The sequence below is a fragment of the Pseudophryne corroboree genome, chromosome 6, assembly GCF_028390025.1.
Source record: "Pseudophryne corroboree isolate aPseCor3 chromosome 6, aPseCor3.hap2, whole genome shotgun sequence".
NCBI classification, from domain to species: domain Eukaryota; kingdom Metazoa; phylum Chordata; class Amphibia; order Anura; family Myobatrachidae; genus Pseudophryne; species Pseudophryne corroboree.
The window spans coordinates 422,809,809-422,832,413 of NC_086449.1; the positions used below are offsets into that span (position 1 = coordinate 422,809,809).

The 22,605-nt window shown below is 47.5% G+C and overlaps 1 protein-coding gene across 5 annotated transcripts in view; it reads right to left on the bottom strand.

Moving 5' to 3' along the window:
* PTPN12 (protein tyrosine phosphatase non-receptor type 12) overlaps window positions 1–22,605 on the bottom strand; it is a 257,987-nt gene that overhangs the window by 131,902 nt on the left and 103,480 nt on the right. For all 5 annotated transcript variants that reach the window (XM_063926980.1, XM_063926978.1, XM_063926977.1 and 2 more), the window contains exon 3: window positions 16,861–16,937. In XM_063926980.1, coding sequence (XP_063783050.1) covers window positions 16,861–16,937 — 77 coding nt within the window. The remainder of the gene's footprint in view (window positions 1–16,860; window positions 16,938–22,605) is intronic.

Genomic DNA, 22,605 nt, shown 5'->3' on the forward strand with positions numbered 1-22,605 from the left:
CAGGGACTGACACACAATCTCAATAATGACAATATCACACTGATAGGTACTTATTTAAGCGAGGAAGTAGTCTGTGACCGATTAAAACATTTAAAGATTAATAAATCACCAGGGCCCGATGGTATTCATCCAAGGGTTCTAATGGAGCTTCACTCTGAACTGGCAAAACCGCTATCTTTGATCTTTGAGGATTCAGTTATATCAGGTATGGTTCCCAAAGACTGGCGTATAGCGGAAGTAGTGCCTATATTCAAAAAGGGAAGTAAAGCTGAACCAGGTAATTATAGACCAGTTAGTCTTACATCTATAGTGGGGAAAGTATTGGAAGGTATTCTAAGAGATAGTGTTCAGAAGTTCCTTGAAACCAATAAGGTCATTAAAAGGAATCAACATGGGTTTATGAAGGACAGATCCTGTCAAACCAACTTACTTGGCTTGAAACAGTAAGCGCAAACCTAGATCAGGGTAAAGACGTGGATGTAATCTTTTTAGACTTTGCCAAAGCGTTCGATACTGTACCACACATGAGACTTATATACAAGCTACAAGAATCAGGGCTAGGAAGCACAATATGCACTTGGGTCAAAAACTGGTTAGATAATAGGAAGCAGCGCGTTGTGGTTAATGGATCTTTTTCAACTTGGACTGAAGTGCTAAGTGGTGTGCCGCAAGGCTCAGTATTAGGACCGCTATTGTTCAATATTTTCATTAACGACCTAACAGAAGGTCTAGAGAGCATGGTGTCAATTTTTGCAGATGATACCAAATTGTGTAAGGCTATAAATACAGAGGAGGATGCCGAGTCTCTTCAGAACGACTTAGTTAAATTAGAAGCATGGGCAGCCAAATGGAGAATGGGCTTCAACACAGACAAGTGTAAGGTAATGCACTGTGGTAACAAGAACAAAAATTACACCTACCTACTAAATGGGGTAAAATTAGGGGATTCTGTACTGGAAAAGGACTTAGGTGTCCTCATAGATAGCAAGCTAAGCAGTAGTACCCAAAGTAGGACTGCAGCAAAGAAGGCTAATAAGATATTAGCATGCATAAAACGGGGTATTGATGCTAGGGACGAGAGTATTATACTCCCGTTATATAAATCACTAGTGAGGCCACACCTTGAATACTGAATACTGTGTACTGTGTCGGTGTATGTACGTCACCGCCGTCACATTGTCCGAATGAACCTAAATGGCCTGATTCTGAAGAAGAGAGGAGTCTGCAGAAGGGAGTTGTAGATAGCCCTGAGCTCCAGGATGTTTATTGGAAGGACAACTTCCTGACTTAACCACCTTCCTTGAAACTGCACTCCCTGGGTGACTGCACCCCAACCTCTGAGGCTTGCGTCTGTGGTTAATAGAATCCTATTCTAAATCCTGAACCTTCGACCCTTCACTAGGTGAGAAGTTTGTAGCCACCAAAGGAGGGAGATTCTGGCTTGTGGCGACAGACAAATCCTCTGATGCATGTGAAGATGTGGACTATTTGTCCAACAGATCCAGCTGGAAGGGCCTCACATGAAACCTTCCATACTAAATTGCCAGATTCGAGTTGGCTTCAAGACAGCCCGAACCATCGACTGGATTACCATCGCCTTTTCCAAGGGAAGGAACACTTTCTGAGACTCTGTGTCCAGTATCATTCCCAGGAAATGAAGCCTCTACGTTGGTTCTAGGTGAGATTTTGGCAGGTTCAGAATCCACCCATGATCCAGGAGTAATCTGTTTGTGAGACCAATGTTCTCCAACAACTGCTCCCTGGACGCAGCCTTTATCAGAAGATCGTACAGGTAAGGAATTACGTTCACTCCCTGTTTATGGAGTACCATCATCATCTCTGTCATCACTTTGGTGCCGTGGAGAGACCAAATGGCTGGGCCAGAAACTGGTAGTGAAAGTCCTGCAGCGCAAACAGGAGATAAGCCTGATGAGGCGACCAGAGTGGAAGGTGAAGGTACGTATCCTTAATATCCAGACACTAGGAATTCCCCCTCTTCCAGAATTGAGATCACCACTCTCAGAGACTCCATCATGAACTTGAACACTCGTAAGTATGGGTTCAATGACTTGAGATTTAGAATCGGTTTTACCGAACCGTCCGGTTTCGGAACTACAAACAAGCTGGAATAGTATCCGTTGTTTTGTAGATGAAGTGGAACTGGAACAATGACCTGGGTCTGTAACAGTTTTTGAATGGGTTCTTTTAAAGTTACTCTTGCTTCTTGTGAAACTGGTAAGCCTGATTTGAAGAAGCTGTGAAGTGGGAGATCCAGGAACTCCAGCTTGTAGCCCTGGGATATAAGGTCTATGACCCAGGGATCCTGGCAAGATCTTGTCCAGATGTGACTGAAGAATTTTAGCCGGGCTCCCACCTGCCTGTCTCCCAGGCCTCGCGGCCCACCGTCATGCGGGAGGCTTTGAAGAGACAGAGCCCTGTTCCTGAGAACCAGCAGCCGCTGGTTTGCGTGGTTTACCTCTAGCACCTCTGGTGGCGGTAGAAGAACCTCTGGCTTTGCCCTGAAACTTTGCAGTCCGAAAGGACTGTAAATTGGGTCCTGAGTAGGCCTTCCTAGCTGACGAAGCTGCAGAAGGTAGATACATGGATTTACCCACAGTAGCTCATGAAATCCACTTAGAGTTCTTCACCAAATAAGGCCTCACCTGTGAAAGGCAGAACTTCCACAGCTTTTTTGGAGTCTGCGTCAGCAGTCCACTGACATAGCCATAATCCCCTGAGTACCGACACTGCCATAGCTGAGGTGCATGCATTAAGAAAACCTATCTCCTTAATGGCTTCAACCATAAAATTTGCAGTCTTGTATGAGTTGCAGGAGTAAAACAATTTCCTCTTGAGGTAAGGAGTCTAACCCATCAATTAAATTACCAGACCATTTAGCAATGGCTCGAGTAATCCACCCACATGCTATAGTGCAGGGCTGGCCAAACCAGTCCTCGAGATCTACCAACAGTTCACATTTTCCAGACCACCTAGCTGGTGCACAGGTGTAGTCATTACTAATTAAGATGTGCTGCATTCATTCCTAACTGACAATTCTACAGATCTCCAGGAGGACTGGAAAACATGAACTGTTGGTAGATCTCGAGGACCGGTTTGGCCAGCCCTGCTATAGTGGGTCTCTGGGCCACCCCTGCAGCTGTATACAAAGATTTGAGTGTAGTCTCAATCTTACGATCAGCTGAATCCTTTAGGGAGGCTGCACCAGGAACAAGTAATACTATTTTACGTGAGAGCCTGGAGACTAACGCATCCACTATCGGTGGATTTTCCAATTTTTTCCTATCCTCAGGAGGAAAAGTAAAAGATGATAACCACCTAGGAATTTGAAATTTCTAATCTGAATTAACCCACAGTTCTTCAAAAAATAAGATTTTACTCACCGGTAAATCTATTTCTCGTAGTCCGTAGTGGATGCTGGGAACTCCGTAAGGACCATGGGGAATAGCGGCTCCGCAGGAGACTGGGCACAACTAAAGAAAGCTTTAGGACTACCTGGTGTGCACTGGCTCCTCCCACTATGACCCTCCTCCAGACCTCAGTTAGGATACTGTGCCCGGAAGAGCTGGCACAATAAGGAAGGATTTTGAATCCCGGGTAAGACTCATACCAGCCACACCAATCACACCGTATAACTCGTGATACTATACCCAGTTAACAGTATGAAATATAACTGAGCCTCTCAACAGATGGCTCAACAATAACCCTTTAGTTAGGCAATAACTATAAACAAGTATTGCAGACAATCCGCACTTGGGATGGGCGCCCAGCATCCACTACGGACTACGAGAAATAGATTTACCGTTGAGTAAAATCTTATTTTCTCTGACGTCCTAAGTGGATGCTGGGACTCCGTAAGGACCATGGGGATTATACCAAAGCTCCCAAACGGGCGGGAGAGTGCGAATGACTCTGCAGCACCGAATGGGCAAACTCTAGGTCCTCCTCAGCCAGGGTGTCAAACTTGTAGAATTTAGCAAATGTGTTTGACCCCGACCAAGTAGCTGCTCGGCAAAGTTGTAGAGCCGAGACCCCTCGGGCAGCCGCCCAAGAAGAGCCCACTTTCCTCGTGGAATGGGCTTTCACTGATTTAGGATGCGGCAGTCCAGCCGCAGAATGTGCAAGCTGAATCGTGCTACAGATCCAGCGAGCAATAGTCTGCTTAGAAGCAGGAGCACCCAGCTTGTTGGGTGCATACAGGATAAATAGCGAGTCAGTTTTCCCGACTCCAGCCGTCCTGGAAACATACTTTTCAGGGCCCTGACTACGTCCAGTAACTTGGAATCCTCCAAGTCCCAAGTAGCCGTAGGCACCACAATAGGTTGGTTCACATGAAAAACTGATACCACCTTAGGAAAGAATTGGGAACGAGTCCTCAATTCCGCCTTATCCATATAAGAAATCCGATAAGGGCTTTTGCATGACAAAGCCGCCAATTCTGATACACGCCTGGCCGACGCCAAGGCCAACAGCATGACCACTTTCCACGTGAGGTATTGTAGCTCCACGGATTTAAGTGGCTCAACCAAATGCGACTTCAGGAAATCCAACACCACGTTGAGATCCCACGGTGCCACTGGAGGCACAAACGGGGGCTGACTATGCAGCACTCCCTTAACAAAAGTCTAAACTTCAGGCAGTGAAGCCAGTTCTATTTTGGAAGAAAATCGATAGAGCCGAAATCTGGACCTTAATGGAACCCAATTTTAGGCCCATAGTCACCCTGACTGTAGGAAGTGCAGAAATCGACCTAGCTGAAATTCCTCCGTTGGGGCCTTCCTGGCCTCACAGCACGCAACATATTTCCGCCATATGCGGTGATAATGGTTTGCGTTCACTTCTTTCCTAGCTTTAATTAGCGTAGGGATAACTTCCTCCGGAATGCCCTTTTCCTTCAGGATCCGGCGTTCAACCGCCATGCCGTCAAACGCAGCCGCGGTACGTCTTGGAACAGACAGGCACCCTGCTGCAGCAGGTCCTGTCTGAGCGGCAGAGGCCATGGGTCCTCTGAGATCATTTCTTGGAGTTCTGGGTACCAAGCTCTTCTTGGCCAATCCGGAACAATGAGTATAGTTCTTACTCCTCTCCTTCTTATTATTCTCATTACCCTGGGTAAGAGAGGCAGAGAAGGGAACACATACACCGACTGGTACACCCACGGTGTTACCAGAGCGTCCACAGCTATCGCCTGAGGGTCCCTTGACCTGGCGCAATATCTTTGTAGCTTTTTGTTGAGGCGGGACGCCATCATGTCCACCTGTGGCCTTTCCCAACGGTGTACAATCATTTGGAAGACTTCTGGATGAAGTCCCCACTCTCCCGGGTGGAGGTCGTGTCTGCTGTGAAAGTCTGCTTCCCAGTTGTCCACTCCGGGAATGAACACTGCTGATAGTGCTAACACATGATTTTCCGCCCATCGGAGAATCCTTGTGGCTTCTGCCATCGCCATCCTGCTTCTTGTGCCGCCCTGTCGGTTTACATGAGCGACCGCCGTGATGTTGTCTGACTAGATCAGCACCGGCCGGTGTTGAAGCAGGGGTCTAGCCTGACTTAGGACATTGTAAATGGCCCTTAGTTCCAGAATATTTATGTGTAGGGAAGTCTCCTGACGTTTCCATAGTCCTTGGAAGTTTCTTCCCTGTGTGACTGCCCCCCAGCCTCGAAGGCTGGCATCCGTGGTCACCAGGACCCAGTCCTGTATGCCGAATCTGCGGCCCCCTAGAAGATGAGCACTCTGCAGCCACCACAACAGCGACACCCTGGCCCTTGGAGACAGGGTTATCCGCCGATGCATCTGAAGATGCGACCCGGACCACTTGTCCAACAGATCCCACTGGAAGATCCTTGCATGGGACCCGGCGAATGGAATTTCTTCGTAAGAAGCTGCCATCTTTCCCAGGGCTCGCGTGCATTGATGCACCGACACCTGTATTTGTATTAGGAGGTCTCTGTCTAGAGACGACAACTCCTAGGACTTCTCCTCCGGGAGAAACCCTTTTTATCCTGTTCTGTGTCCAGAACCATACCCAGGAACAGTAGACGCGTCGTAGGAACCAGCTGCGACTTTGTAATATTCAGAATCCAGCCGTGCTGTTGTAGCACTTCCCGAGATAGTGCTACTCCGACGAACAACTGCTCCCTGGACCTCGCCTTTATAAGGAGATCGTCCAAGCACGGGATAATTATTTCGGCCATTACCTTGGTAAATACCCTCGGTACCGGGGACAGACCAACGGCAACTTCTGGAATTGGTAATGACCATCCTGTACCACAATTTTGAGGTGCTCCTGGTGAAGAGGGTAAATAGGGACACGCAGGTAAGCATCCTTGATGTCCAGTGATACCATGAAATTCTCCAGGCTTGCAATAATCGCCCTGAGCGATTCCATTTTGAACTTGAACCTTCGTATATAAGTGTTCAAGGATTTCAATTTTAGAATGGGTCTCACCGAACCGTCTGGTTTCGGTACCACAACATTTTGGAATAGTAACCCCGGCCTTGTTGAAGGAGGGGTACCTTGATTTCACCTGCTGGAAGTACAGCTTGTGAATTGCCGCCAGTACTACCTCCCTTCCGAGGGCAGCAGGCAAGGCTGATGTGAGGTAACGGCGAGGGGGAGTCGCCTCGAACTCCCGCCTGTATCCCTGTGATACTACTTGCAGAACCTAGGGATCCACCTGTGGGCAAGCCCACTGGTCCCTGAAGTTCCCGAGACGCGCCCCCACCGCACCTGTCTCCACCTGTGGAGCCCCAGCGTCATGCGGTGGACTCAGAAGAAGCAAGGGAAGATTTTTGATCCTGGGAACTGGCTGTCTGGTGCAGCTTTTTCCTTCTTCCCTTGTCTCTGTGCAGAAAGGAAGCGCCTTTGACCCGCTTGCTTTTCTGAAGCCGAAAGGACTGTACCTGAAAATACGGTGCTTTCTTAGGCTGTGAGGAAACCTGAGGTAAAAAAATTTCTTCCCAGCTGTTGCTGTGGATACGAGGTCCCAGAGACCATCCCCAAACAATTCCTCACCCTTATAAGGCAGAATCTCCATGTGCCTTTTAAAGGCAGCATCACCTGTCCACTGCTGGGTTTCTAATACCCTCCTGGCAGAATGGACATTGCATTAATTCTGGATGCCAGCCGGCAAATATCCCTCTGTGCATCCTTCATATATAAGACGACGTCTTTAATATGCTCTATGTTAGCAAAATATTATCCCTGTCTAGGGTATTAATATTATCTGACAGGGTATCAGACCACGCTGCAGCAGCACTATTTATGCTGAGGCAAATGCAGGTCTCAGTATAGTACCTGAGTGTGTATATACAGACTTCAGGATAGTCTCCTGCTTTTTATCAGCAGGCTCCTTTAAAGTGGCCGTATCCTAAGACGGCAGTGCCACCCTATTTTGACAAACGTGTGAGCGCCTTATCCACCCTAGGGGATATCTCCCAACGTGACCTATCCTCTGGCGGGAAAGGGTACGCCAGCAGTAACTTTTTAGAAATTACCATTTTCTTATCGGGGGAACCCAAGCTCTTTACACACTTCATTCACTCATCTGATGGGGGAACAAAACACTGGCTGCTTTTTCTCCCCAAACATAAAACCCCTTTTATGTGGTACTTGGGTTCATGTCAGAAATGTGTAACACATTTTTCATTGCCGAGATCATGCAACGGATGTTCCTAGTGGATTGTGTAAATGTCTCAACCTCGTCGACACTGGAGTCAGACTCCGTGCCGACATCTGTGTCTGCCATCTGAGGTAACGGGCGTTTTTTGAGCCCCTGATGGCCTTTGAGACGCCTGGGCAAGCGCGGGCTGAGAAGCCGGCTGTCCCACAGCTGTTACGTCATCCAGCCTTTTATGTAAGGAGTTGACATTGTCGGTTAATACCTTCCACCTATCCATCCACTCTGGTGTCGGCCCCACAGGGGGCGACATCCCTTTTATCGGCCTCTGCTCCGCCTCCACGTAACCTTCCTCATCCAACATGTCGACACAGCCGTACCGACACACCGCACACACACAGGGAATGCTCTGACTGAGGACAGGACCCCACAAAGTCCTTTGGGGAGACAGAGAGAGAGTATGCCAGCACACACCAGAGCACTATATAATGCAGGGATTAACACTATAACTGAGTGTTTTTTCCCCCAATAGCTGCTTGTATACACATATTGCGGCTAAATTTAGTGCCCCCCCCCCTCTCTTTTTAACCCTTTGAGCCTGAAAACTACAGGGGAGAGCCTGGGGAGCTGTCTTCCAGCTGCACTGTGAAGAAAAAATGGCGCCAGTGTGCTGAGGGAGATAGCCCCGCCCCTTTTTCGGCTGACTTTTCTCCCGCTTTTTTCATGGATTCTGGCAGGGGTAATTTATCACATATATAGCCCTGGGACTATATATTGTGATGATTTGCCAGCCAAGGTGTATTATATTGCCCTCAGGGCGCCCCCCCCCCCAGCGCCCTGCACCCATCAGTGACCGGAGTGTGAGGTGTGCATGAGGAGCAATGGCGCACAGCTGCAGTGCTGTGCGCTACCTTGTTGAAGACAGAAGTCTTCTGCCGCCGATTTTCCGGAACACTTCTTGCTTCCGGCTCTGTAAGGGGGCCGGTGGTGCGGCTCCGGGACCGAACATCGAGGTCGGGTCCTGTGGTCGATCCCTCTGGAGCTAATGGTGTCCAGTAGCCTAAGAAGCCCAAGCTACCACCAGTTAGGTAGGTTCGCTTCTTCTCCCCTTGCAGTGAGTCTGTTGCCAGCAGATCTCACTGTAAAATAAAAAACCTAAAATATACTTTCTTTCTAGGAGCTCAGGAGAGCCCCTAGTGTGCATCCAGCTCAGCCGGGCACAAGATTCTAACTGAGGCCTGAAGGAGGGTCATAGTGGGAGGAGCCAGTGCACACCAGGTAGTCCTAAAGCTTTCTTTAGTTGTGCCCAGTCTCCTGCGGAGCCGCTATTCCCCATGGTCCTTACGGAGTCCCAGCATCCACTTAGGACGTCAGAGAAAGGGTATTTAGTTCCTTTGACACAGGAAAAGTGGCTGAGGATTTTTTCTTCACATTAAAGTAAGATTCCTCACACACCTGTGTCACCTTATCAGGAATATTTAGGACTTCCTTGATGGAGTCTATGAGAGCCTCAACACCTCCCCTTCCTCCATTTCTGTCCCTTCATTATCAGAGTCAGAATGCAGGATATGGGCCAAAGTACGTTTTTGAGGACAAATGGTAGAGGACTGAGACACTGGTCTGAGCTTTTTGCATAAACTCAGTCATAGACTATCTTAAGTTTTGCGTCTCCTTCTCATTACGAGATAATTTAGTAGAGATGGTGGAAATCATCCACCGAATGGAGTCCAACCACGCTGGCTCCGTCCCACTAGCCTGAGAAGGGATACTACGCTGAGTACACAGTAGTGAACACCATGGAGAAGAGGAACACTGCGCCTTGCATGATGCACACTCTTTGCCTGACATACTGCAGCAATAACAGCACACACACAGGAAAAGGTTAAATGCATAATTAACCCACAAAGAGCCTTTCCCGGGAGAGACAAAGAGAAAAAGGAGATTTATGGTAAGAACTTACCTTTGTTAAATCTCTTTCTGCGGGGTACACTGGGTTCCACAGGGAATAACATCGGGGTGTAGAGTAGGATCTTGATCCGAGGCACCAACAGGCTAAAAGCTTTGACTGTTCCAGAATGCATAGTGCTGCCTCCTCTATAACACCGCCTCCGTGCACAGGAGCCTCGTTTTGTAAACCAGTCCAAAGTAGTAGCAGGTAAAAGAGATGACAGCAGTTAGTAGCCACGTTCACCACACTCTCACGACAGGAGAAGGTATCAGCGGCTAATGCGATACAAACCCAAAGAAGCTAAGTGCGTGAGGGTGGGCGCCCTGTGGAACCCAGTGTACCTCGCAGAAAGATTTAACAAAAGGTAATTCTTACCATAAATCTCCTCTTCTGCTGCGGGATACACTGGGGTTCCACAGGGAATAACATCGGGGATGTCCTAAAGCAGTTCCTTATGGGAGGGGACGCACTGTAGCGGGCACAAGAACACGGCGTCCAAAGGAGGCATCCCGGGAGGCGGAAGTATCGAAGGCATAGAACCATATGAACGTGTTTACTGAGGACCACTTCGCCGTCTTGCACAATTGTTCAAGGGTCGCACCACGGCGGGCCGCTCAAGAAGGTCCAACTGACTGAGTAGAATGGGCCTTGATAGTAGCAGGAGCTGGACGACCAGCCTGTACATAAGCATGTGCAATCACCATTCTAATCCATCTGGCCAGGGTCTGCTTGCGAGCAGGCCAGCCACGTTTGTGAAAACCAAACAGTACAAAGAGAGAATCAGACTTCCTAACGAAGGCTGTCCTCTTCACATAGATACAGAGAACCCGTACCACATCCAAAGACAAAGGCCGGAACCACAATCTCCTGATTAAGGTGGAAAGAAGACACCACCTTTAGGTAGATACCCGGGACGTGTTTGAAGAACCGCCCGGTCACGGTGAAAAATCAGATAGGGAAACCTACATGACAAGGCATCCAAATCCGATACCCGTCTAGCAGAGGCAATAGCCAGCAGAAACAAGACCTTAAGAGAAAGCCACTTAAGGTCTGCAGATTCTAGAGGCTCAAACGGAGACTTTTGCAATGCCTCCAGAACCACCGACAAATCCCAAGGAGCCACAGGTGGGACGTAAGGAGGTTGAATCAGAAACACACCCTGAGTGAATGTATGATCATCAGGCAGAGTCACAATTTTTCTCTGAAACCAAACCGACAAGGCAGAAATATGACCCTTGAGGGAGGCCAGACGAAGGCCTAAGTCCAGGCCCTGTTGTAGAAAGGCCAAAAGTTTGGCCGTACTAAACTTGTAAGCGTCATGATTGCTATCTGCGCACCAAGCAAAGTAGGAATTCCAGATCCTATGGTAAATGGGAGCCGAAGCTGGTTTCCGGGCATTCAACATGGTTTGAATGACCGCCTCAGAAAATCCTTTGGCCCTTAGAACCGAAGCTTCAAGAGCCACACCGTCAAAGCCAATCGGGCCAAATCCTTATATACACAAGGGACCTGACCGAGGAAGTCTGGGCGCTGTGGAAGTAGAAGAGGATGCTCTATCGATAGACCCTTAAGGTCTGAGAACTAATGCCGTCTAGGCCACGCTGGGGCAATCAGAAGCAGGAGTCCACCGAATAAAGAGTTTTTGCCTTCACCTGATCCGAAGGGACGTCTGTCAGGCAAAACCAATGAAGGGGACAATTCTTGAAGGATATGGCGTATCCGCGAGTGACGACTTCCCGTACCCAGGCGTTGGCAGTGGTCTTCAACCATTCCTGGGTAAACCCTAGAAGTCGTCCTCCCACTCTGGGATCCCCCAGAGGGAGGCCCGCCCCGTCATGCAGCAGGCTTGTCAGTTTTGGAAGCAGGCTGACGGGCAGCCCAGGCACGTTTAGGCTTGGGCTTAGCGGTTTTGGAAGTGCAAGCCTGTTTCGGGTACGCCTGACCTTTGGCTTTACCTGAAGGACAAAAGGAGCAAAAGGAAATACCCTTAACCTTTGGCACCGAAGGAGCAGTACTAGGTAGACACGCTATTTTAACAGAAGCTAAGTCAGTCACTATCTTGTTGAGGTCCTCTCCAAAAAGAATGTCTCCCTTAAAAGGGATCACCTTCAGGGTTTTCTTAGAGTCCAGGTCCACAGACCAGGACCGTAGCCATAGGATTCGACGAGCCAAAATGGACGTAGTAGAAGCCTTGGCCGCCAGAACACCAGCATCAGAAGCCGCCTTCTTAATGTAATGAGATGCTGTGACAATATACAAGAGACTGTCTAGCATTATCAGAAAAGTTGGTAGGCAGCTCCGCTTCCACCTCCTGAACCCACGCTTCAATGGCCTCTGCAGCCCATGTCGCTGCAATAGTGGGCTGATGCACGGCTCCTGCGAGGGTGTAAATCGCCTTTAAGCAACCTTCCACACGCTTATTTGTCTGTTCTTTCAGAGAAGTGACGGTAGTTACAGGCAGAGCTGAGGATACCACCAGCCGCGCCACTTGCGAATCCACTGGCAGGGGTGTTTCCAAATTTTTACTTATCTCTGCAGCGAGGGGATAGCGAGCTAGCATCTTCTTGTGAGATGTGAATTTCTTTTCTGGATTTTCCCAGGATTCCTGACGTATGTCAACTAAATGGTTAGAGTGAGGTAAAACTTGTTTAACGACCTTCTGACGTTTAAACCTGTCCGGTTTCTTAAAGGTAGCATCAGGCTCTGGGTCATCAGTAATTTGAAGAATCAGTCTGATAGCCTCCAATAAGTCAGGAACATCCACCTGTGAGACAGATTCCCCATCAGAAGTATCCGTATCAGAGTCTGTGGGGTCAGTATACATGCCATCCTCATCAGACGTGGTGTCTGGGATGTGGGTGGATTGTGAGGAAGTAATGGCCCGCTTAGAGGACCCCTTGGTCTTAGGCGGGCGAGGGTTACATTTCTGTTTAGTCAATGAGTGGTTCAACTGCTGTAACTGAGTGGACAGTTGATCTGCCCATGGCGGATTAACCACAGGGACAATTGGGGTAATTCTGAGTTGATCGCAGCAGCAAGTTTGTTAGCAATTGGGCAAAACCATGTGCACTGCAGGGGGGGCAGATATAACATTTGCAGAGAGAGTTAGATTTGGGTGGGTTATTTTGTTTCTGTGCAGGGTAAATACTGGCTGCTTTATTCTTACACTGCAATCTAGATTCCAGTTTGAACACACCCCACCCAAACTCTCTCTGCAAATGTTATATATGGCCCTCCTGCAGTGCACATGGTTTTGCCCAACTGCTAACAAAATTGCTGCTGCGATCAACTCGGAATGACCACCAATATGCGGTTGTACCGGCATGTGAGGTCCCATAGGGGGCGTAAGTCTCGTTACCAGCGTACTTAATAACGTGGAGAAAGTAGCCCAAGGCAGGTCATTATGAACCCCCCGTTGCTACAGACCCACTGGGGGGTAGAGAACCCCCAGAACCTGAACCCTCTGCAGCTATGTTTTCCTCTAATGTGTCTGCAGCGTCACCACCACGCATTGTGGGATCAGCCTCAGCTCCGTCCCACCTTGTAGCTGACAATGCTGAAAGCTCAATTCACGGGCCAGTATAATAACAGCAGCCTAATACCTTCACAAGAACCCCCTGTGCAGTGTATTAGCACATACAGAGAATTCAAGAGGTATTTGGTGACTGAAAATCACAGAGAAAAATACTCAATAAGTATATCCTGTGAAACACCTACAGATGGGTCCACCATTATCTTGACTAGTTTTCTGTGCCTAGTCACAACATGACTTATTAGCATAAACCCTTCATCTATTGTTCTCAGCTGCAATACAATACAGAGAACAATACAGCAGGGGATCAAGTCCGATTGGCCAGTCTCAGTTAATCCTATTAAAAGGTCAAGATAAATGTGGACCCATCTGTATATGAACTAATAACCCTGACGCACTTAGCCCCCTGCAGGGTACAGAATATAGGGATAGCAATCTGAGTGAGATACACGGAATGGAAGTCACGCAGCAGCTGTGTATGCATACACACACAGTCATGTACAATGTAGAAATTATGACATGCAATAAAACTGCACTGGACTAGCAATACTAAGTAATACTGAGTAAATCTATACAGATTAATAGATATATCAATACACAGTAAAACACTGGATGTATATCACAGGGAACTTGTACTACATTATCCTGAATAAATGCACTGTTTCTTAACTAACACTGTCAGCAGACATGTAGAATACTTAAGTGTCCTGTAAAATGCACAACGCTGACATGCAGGCAGCTTTACAGAGGAGGATTTGCCCAAACAGTTCCTGGATCAGCTCATGGCCTAATGGCACCGAAACGCTGACAGGGAGTGAGGGAGAGAGAGAGATGCAGCTCCAGGGCGGGAACATTTACTCTAAATGGCGCCCTGGGGCTGGGGAAGGGGCTACAGGTCAGAGCCTTATCCGCATGCTGGACTTCACCACCGGCTACTGTGGGCCATAGACAAACGTTTTTTAGTAAAACCGACATGTGCCCTTGCCCTGGTGGTCTAGTGGGGTCCCTGTACTGCCACAGTGTCCACTACAGCGCGCGCAGCCCACCTCCCACAGGACGCACCGGATCGCGATTTCTAACGTGTCCCGCCTGGGGGACCCACTTAGCTCCTCCTGAAGTGCGGCCACGCGATCCTGGAGAGCTGCGGTGGTGTGTGTGTGTGCCTGACTGAAGAAAACCGGAGCCTCCGCTGTAAGTACCCGGCAACCAGGGTGTGGGATTATACAGCGCCATTGAGGTAGGTGATGGAGCTGCAGCAGGAGATGTCCGACTGCTGGAGCAGCCCTGCCCGTTGTCTGCCTGCACTGCAGGCACCAACTACAAAACTGAGATCCTGTGCACGGAGGCGGGGTTATAGAGGAGGTGGCGCTATGCATTCTGGGAACAGTCAAAGCTTGTAGCCTGTTGGGGCCTCGGATCAAGATACTACTCTACACCCCGATGTTATTCCCTGGGCCTGCGAATAGTTCCCTCAGGAGCTAGCGTCCTGTCAGCTGGGAACGGGACCATTAACCCTTAGTGGGGTTGGGCCGTCCACCCCCCCCCCTTACTAAGTCCCACGAAGCAGGCAGGCTGGTGCCATCCAATCCTTCCTGAAAATAACAAACTTTAAAAATAAATGCACAAAACTCTTCAGGAGCTTCCAGAGATGTGCTCCTCCAGGTAGGAGGGGCATAGAGGGAGGAGCCAGCACACGTTATTAAACTTCTATAGTGCCCATGGCTCCAAGAGGACCAGTCTATACCCCATGGTACTCAATGGATTCCCAGTATCCCCTGGGACGTAAGAGAAAACACTACCGATTCATGGATTTTGTTTCACCTGCCCCACTGCAGGTGGAACAAAATCCTAGAAAGTGCCAGCTATCGGCATCAATTGCATTACCCCCTAGGGATCAATTAGCTGCTGTAATTTACTGCAGCTAATTGAATTATAGTATGCAGAGAGACTTTTTGGGGGTGGGGTGGGTGGGAGGGGGATTCCAATGTTATCGCACCCCCGATCTCCCATCTAAAGTGATGGGAGATCAAATGCCACCACTTATCACGCCCTTTACAGCTGGGTTTAGGTGTGCAAAGCACCTAAACCCGACTCAAGTAATGGGTGCGATCGGGAAAAAAGAAGCCAGCTGAAATGAACTTATCATGCCCGTTCGCAGCCACATTAGAATAGATGCGGACGGCCATGTACACTGGGGGAACATGTGAATCTGGCACTTACAGTAATGTTTGACTGTCTGAATAGAGAAGCCCCTGTGGTCACAAAAAACATGGGACCTGTTTCACATAAAACATTGACCCACCTTGTATTTCAATTTAATGAAAGGTATAACATATAGCAAGTTATGACAAATTACAGAAGCCAGGAACCCAATGCACCAAAACAAAGGCTGCTGGCATACTGAGAACTAAATGCTATTCTGATTGAATACACATCTTCCCTGATCAAATAAAAAAATCATACTGGTTTACAGAATTTCTCCAGTAGGCTCCTGAAATCTTCATCACTGTTACTACTAATGTGATAAGTTTGCAGAATGAACGACAACCATAGCAAAATAAAATGTAAGCAGAAAATTTGCTGTATAGTGTGGCTGCAATTATTCAAATGCTATCCTTCACTGAGGTGACAATGGAGCTCAACTTTCTCAGAGATAGAATGTCAAATGGAATGTAGAGTCATTTGAACCTTTTCCAAAACGGCATATAAATAGTTCATGTGCACACATGGTTCGTGCAATATAATAGCTGAACAAGCTGCAGAATCAACACTTGATACAACCTATTAACAGGGACATAATGCTAATATGTTTGACAAATATACCGACTGTCCTTCTTGCAAAATGAGGGTTATAAGCCATTTTCCACAAAAAATGTTTAAAGAATGGAGATCGATAATAATGAGGTGGAATTACATAAGACCTGCCGAATGCAGCTCGGATTGCGCATTTTTCGGCTACTACGGTAGGCACATTTTGTATGCGCCTCCATAGGATATGAGCAGAATCTGCCTTCTAAACCTAAGATCTGGTAGCCACCAGAACCTGTTCCGTCTGTATTGGCCCAACAGTGTTAAAATATCTACGCTCAAAGCATCTGCTTCAGTGGGTCTATTCAAGGTTGTCAAAGCATCGCCATCATTTCATATTAGCATGGATGTGACACTCATGAAAGATGGAGTCATGACAAATGAAAATGTTAGGGGGTCTATTAAATTAATGTTGACATTTTCGACAATTCGGAAAAACTGCACTTTTCGACTTTTTTAGGTCGAATCTGGAGTTTTTCAGGCTTGTCGAAAAACACGTGGATCGGCTGATTAGCCGCGGTTCCACGTTTTTTGTCGAACTTACGGGTGTTTCCAACAGTTTTTTGGCCTGTTTTTGACATTGTCAATTCAACTTTGAAAAAAGTTTAATTGGCATTGTCGAAAATGGGCAAAAACCTGTCGGATATGCCTGCAAATTAAATAGTGAAGTGGATCCGAAACTAATTGAATATACCCCTAAGTGCTAAAAGGCCTTGTCAATCAGGAGACATTCTCAACCTCAGGCTGTCAGACATCGTTCATACAATAAAGCACAAGTAACATTTTGTATTTTAACTTAAATATCAATTAAAACTAAAATATTTCATAAGCTGAAATCACCATTTAAGTCAGATGCACAGAACTAAAAACAGCCTTCAAAAAGGAATATATAAAAATGATCAAGTCCTGTGCAGTGTGGCTATAAACATCATACCTTGATAAAATTTGCATTGATGTAATCCGATTCATGGGGAGGAATTTTCAGTGCAAGTTTAACCCTGCTGTGATCAACTGTACAGAAAACATAAATGTTACATTACGGATTACATAACAAAAAAAATGGACTTTAAAACAACAAATTCTTTAATATAAAGAAATGTATTTAAACACCAAAATAAAAACACATTCATGAAGAGCATTACTTTAACAATAATGTGAAATGTGTAGAAGAGATGTTAATTTTTAAGCAAGCATATAAGATGGCAAAGGCATGGTGCCCAGCCTTTAATAAAATAAAGGAGAGAAAAAAAAAGATTTTAAACCTACCGGTAAATCTTTTTCTCTTAGTCCGTAGAGGATGCTGGGGACTCCGTAAGGACCATGGGGATAGACGGGCTCCGCAGGAGACATGGGCACTTTAAGAAAGACTTTAGGTCTGGGTGTGCACTGGCTCCTCCCTCTATGCCCCTCCTCTAGACCTCAGTAAGAGAAACTGTGCCCAGAAGAGACGGACAGTACGAAGAAAGGATTTTTGTTAATCCAAGGGCAAGATTCATACCAGCCACACCAATCACACCGTATAACTTGTGTATCTATTAAACAGTTAACAGTATGAAAAAACTACGTAGCATCAGTCCACCCTGATGAAACTATAACATAACCCTTATGTAAGCAAAACTATATACAAGTCTCGCAGAAGTAGTCCGCACTTGGGACGGGCGCCCAGCATCCTCTACGGACTACGAGAAAAAGATTTACCGGTAGGTTTAAAATCTTATTTTCTCTAACGTCCTAGAGGATGCTGGGGACTCCGTAAGGACCATGGGATTATACCAAAGCTCCCAAACGGGCGGGAGAGTGCGGATGACTCTGCAGCACCGAATGAGCAAACCTTAGGTACTCCTCAGCCAGGGTACCAAACTTATAGAACTTTGTAAAGGTGTTTGAACCCGACCAAGTAGCAGCTTGGCACAGTTGTAGTGCCGAGACCCCTCGGGCAGCCGCCCAAGACGAACCCACCTTCCTAGTGGAATGGGCCTTGACCGATTTTGGTAACGGCAATCCAGCCTGCTGAATCGTGTTACAGATCCAGCGAGCAATAGTCTGCTTCGAAGCAGGGGCGCCAACCTTGTTGGCTGCATATAGGACAAACAGTGCTTCTGTTTTCCTGACTCTAGCCGTTCTGGCCACATACATTTTCAAAGCCCTGACTACATCAAGGGACTCGGAATCCTCCAAATCTCGTGTAGCCACAGGCACCACAATAGGTTGGTTCATATGAAAAGGTGACACCTCCTTAGGCAAGAATTGAGGACGGGTCCGCAATTCCGCCCTATCTATATGGAAAACCAGATAGAGGCTTTTATGAGACAAAGCCGCCAATTCCGACACTCGCCTAGCCGAAGCCAAGGCTAATAACATGACCACCTTCCAAGTGAGATATTTTAACTCCACCGTTTGAAGTGGTTCAAACCAGTGCGACTTAAGGAAACTCAACACCACGTTAAGGTCCCAAGGTGCCACCGGAGGTATAAAAGGAGGCTGAATATGCAGCACTCCCTTCACAAAAGTCTGTACTTCTGGGAGAGAAGCCAATTCTTTTTGAAAGAAAATGGATAAGGCCGAAATCTGAAAATTAATGGAGCCTAATTTTAGGCCCAAATTCACTCCAGTCTGTAGGAAGTGAAGGAAACGGCCCAGATGGAATTCTTCCGTAGGAGCATTCCTGGCCTCACACCAAGAAACATATTTTCGCCATATCCGGTGATAATGTTTCGCTGTCACGTCTTTCCTAGCCTTTATCAGAGTAGGAATGACCTCATCCGGAATTCCCTTTTCCGCGGCGTTCAACCGCCATGCCGTCAAACGCAGCAAGTCTTGGAACAGACATGGCCCCTGTTGTAACAGGTCCTGCCTTAGAGGAAGAGGCCACGGATCTTCTGTGAGCATTTCCTGCAGATCCGGATACCAGGTCCTTCGTGGCCAATCTGGAACAATGAGAATTGTTCTCACTCCTCTTTTTCTTATTATTCTCAACACCTTGGGTATCAGAGGAAGAGGAGGAAACACATAGACCGACTGGAACACCCACGGTGTCACTAGGGCGTCTACTGCTACCGCCTGAGGGTTTTTTGATTTGGCGCAATACCTCTGTAGCTTTTTGTTGAGGCGGGACGCCATCATGGCTATCTGGGGCAGTCCCCACTGACTTGCAATCTGTGCGAAGACTTCCCGATGAAGTCCCCACTCCCCTGGATGCAGGTCGTGTCTGCTGAGGAACTCTGCTTCCCAGTTGTCCACTCCCGGAATGAACACTGCTGACAGTGCACTTACATGATTTTCCGCCCAGCGAAGAATCCTGGTGGCTTCCGCCATTGCCACTCTGCTCCTTGTGCCGCCTTGGCGGTTTACATGAGCCACTGCGGTGATGTTTAAACAAAGAAAAGTGGAAGGCTGCGCTAAATGATGTGTTCTGACAATATTAGTATATTACTAGTACAATTTATTAACAGATAATATCACTTAAATTCTTATGATCAATATGTCATAAAATGCATGCAACATATATAAAACTTGATAAAATCATACAGTAGATATAATAAAAAGGGGTTGCCCAATTGGTCAGAATAGAAATTAATCGGTGAGTGGAAGAGTCCGTTCCAAATTGATCCCCCAGATCGATCTGAGTCCGGTGTGTACGAATATATAGGAGGTAAGCAGTGTCCCATCGGATAGTGGTTGCCGCTAGAGGAATCGGTGCTCTTGGATTTTGAATGGTGAGCTCCTCATGCAGTGCGGATGGTAAAAGTTGTCGGTCCAATCTGCTATTTAAGTCCTCCAATTCGTATATGGCAATCCGGAATTTATGTGGGGGGTGGTTCGGTCTTCCAATTAGTAGTCTCTGGCTTTGGGTCCCCTGTACACCTGACGCGTTTCGCTGCGTTCGGCTAGCAGCTTTTTCAAAGGTATCAATTACTTAGGTATGCGGTGATGTTGTCTGACTGGATCAGAACTGGTTGATCGCGAAGTAAGTTCTCCGCTTGACGTAGGGCGTTGTATATGGCCCTCAGTGCCAGGATGTTGATGTGAAGTCTCTTGACTTGTCCAAAGTCCTTGGAAGTTTCTTCCCTGTGTGACTGCTCCCCACCCTCTGAGGCTCGCGTCCGTGGTCACCAGGATCCAATCCTGAATGCCGAACCTGCGGCCTTCCAAAAGGTGAGCACTCTGCAGCCACCACAGGAGAGATACCCTGGCCCTGGGGGATAGGGTGATTAGCTGATGAATTTGTAGATGTGACCCGGACCACTTGTCCAATAGGTCCCATTGGAAAGTCCTTGCATGGAACCTGCCGAAGGGAATGGCTTCGTATGTTGCCACCATCTTTCCCAGGACTTGAGTGCAATGATGCACAGACACTTGTTTTGGCTTCAATAGGTTCTTGACGAGAGTCATGAGTTCCTGAGCTTTTTCTATCGGAAGAAAAACCCTTTTCTGGTCTGTGTCCAGAATCATGCCCAAGAAGGTCAGACGAGTCGTAGGAACCAGCTGTGACTTTGGGATATTGAGAATCCAGCCGTGTTGCTGTAACACCTTCAATGAAAGTGACACGCTGTTCAGTAACTTCTCTCGTGATCTCGCTTTTATGAGGAGAACGTCCAAGTATGGGATAATTGTGACACCCTGCTTGCGCAGGAGCACCATCATTTCCGCCATTACCTTGGTGAAAATCCTCGGGGCCGTGGAAAGCCCAAACGGCAACGTCTGAAATTGGTAATGACAATCCTGTACCGCAAATCTCAGGTACGCCTGGTGAGGTGGATAAAAGGAGACATGAGGGTATGCTTCCTTTATGTCCAGAGATACCATAAAATCCCCCCCTTCCAGGCTGGCGATGACCGCTCTGAGGGATTCAGTCTTGAACTTGAACCGTTTTAAGTATAGGTTCAGGGATTTTAAATTCAATATGGGTCTGACCGAACCGTCCGGTTTCGGAACTACAAACAGGGTGGAGTAGTATCCCTTCCCTCTCTGAGGCAGGGGAACTTCGACCACCACTTGTTGAAGACACAATTTGTGAATAGCATTTAACACTATCTCCCTTTCTAGGGGAGAAGTCAGTAGAGCCAATTTGAAAAACCGGCGAGGAGGCACCTCTTCGAATTCCAGCTTGTATCCCTGAGAAACAATTTCTATTGCCCAGGGATCCACCTGTGAGTGAACCCAGATGTGGCTGAAAAGTCGAAGACGTGCCCCCACTGGGGCGGACTCCCTCAGCGGAGCCCCAGCATCATGTGATGGATTTTGCAGAGGCCGGGGAGGACTTCTGTTCCTGGGAACTAGCTGTGCTGTGCAGCTTTTTACCTCTGCCCTTACCTCTGGCAAGAAAGGACAATCCACGTACTCTTTTGCTTTTATTTGAACGAAAGGACTGCATTTGATAATGCGGTGCTTTCTTAGGTTGTGAGGGAACATAAGGCAAAAAAATAAGATTTTAAACCTACCGGTAAATCTTTTTCTCGTAGTCCGTAGAGGATGCTGGAACTCCGTAAAGACCATGGGGATAGACGGGCTCCGCAGGAGACATGGGCACTTTAAGAAAGACTTTGGATCTGGGTGTGCACTGGCTCCTCCCTCTATGCCCCTCCTCCAGACCTCAGTTAGAGAAACTGTGCCCAGAGGAGACGGACAGTACGAGGAAAGGATTTTTGTTAATCTAAGGGCAAGATTCATACCAGCCACACCAATCACACCGTATAACCTGTGATATACAATCTAGTTAACAGTATGAACAACAACATATCATCGGTCCATAACGGACGAAACTATAACATAACCCTTATGAAAGCAATAACTATATACAAGTCTTGCAGAAGAAGTCCGCACTTGGGAGGGGCGCCCAGCATCCTCTGCGGACTACGAGAAAAAGATTTACCGGTAGGTTTAAAATCTTATTTTCTCTAACGTCCTAGAGGATGCTGGGACTCCGTAAGGACCATGGGGATTATACCAAAGCTCCCAAACGGGCGGGAGAGTGCGGACGACTCTGCAGCACCGATTGAGCAAACAGTAGGTCCTCCTCAGCCAGGGTATCAAACTTATAGAACTTTGCAAAGGTGTTTGACCCCGACCAAGTAACAGCTCGGCACAGCTGTAGTGCCGAGACCCCTCGGGCAGCCGCCCAAGACGAGCCCACCTTCTTTAGTGGAATGGGCCTTAACCGATTTTGGTAACGGCAATCCAGCCGTAGAATGCGCCTGCTGAATCGTGTTACAGATCCAGCGAGCAATAGTCTGCTTTGAAGCAGGGCCGCCGACCTTGTTGGCTGCATACAGGACAAACAGTGCTTCTGTTTTTCTGATCCTAGCCATTCTGGCCACGTAAATTTTCAAAGCCCTGACCACATCAAGGGACTCGGAATCCTCCAAGTCACGTGTAGCCACAGGCACCACAATAGGTTGGTTCATATGAAAGGATGAGACCACCTTAGGTAGGAATTGAGGACGGGTCCGCAATTCCGCTCTATCCATATGGAAAACCAGATAGGGGCTATTATGTGATAAAGCCACTAATTCCGAAACTCGCCTAGCCGAAGCCAAGGCTAACAACATGACCACCTTCCAAGTGAGATATTTCAACTCCACTGTTTTAAGTGATTCAAACCAATGTGACTTAAGAAAACTTACCACGTTAAGGTCCCAAGGTGCCACCGGAGGCACAAAAGGAGGCTGAATATGCAGTA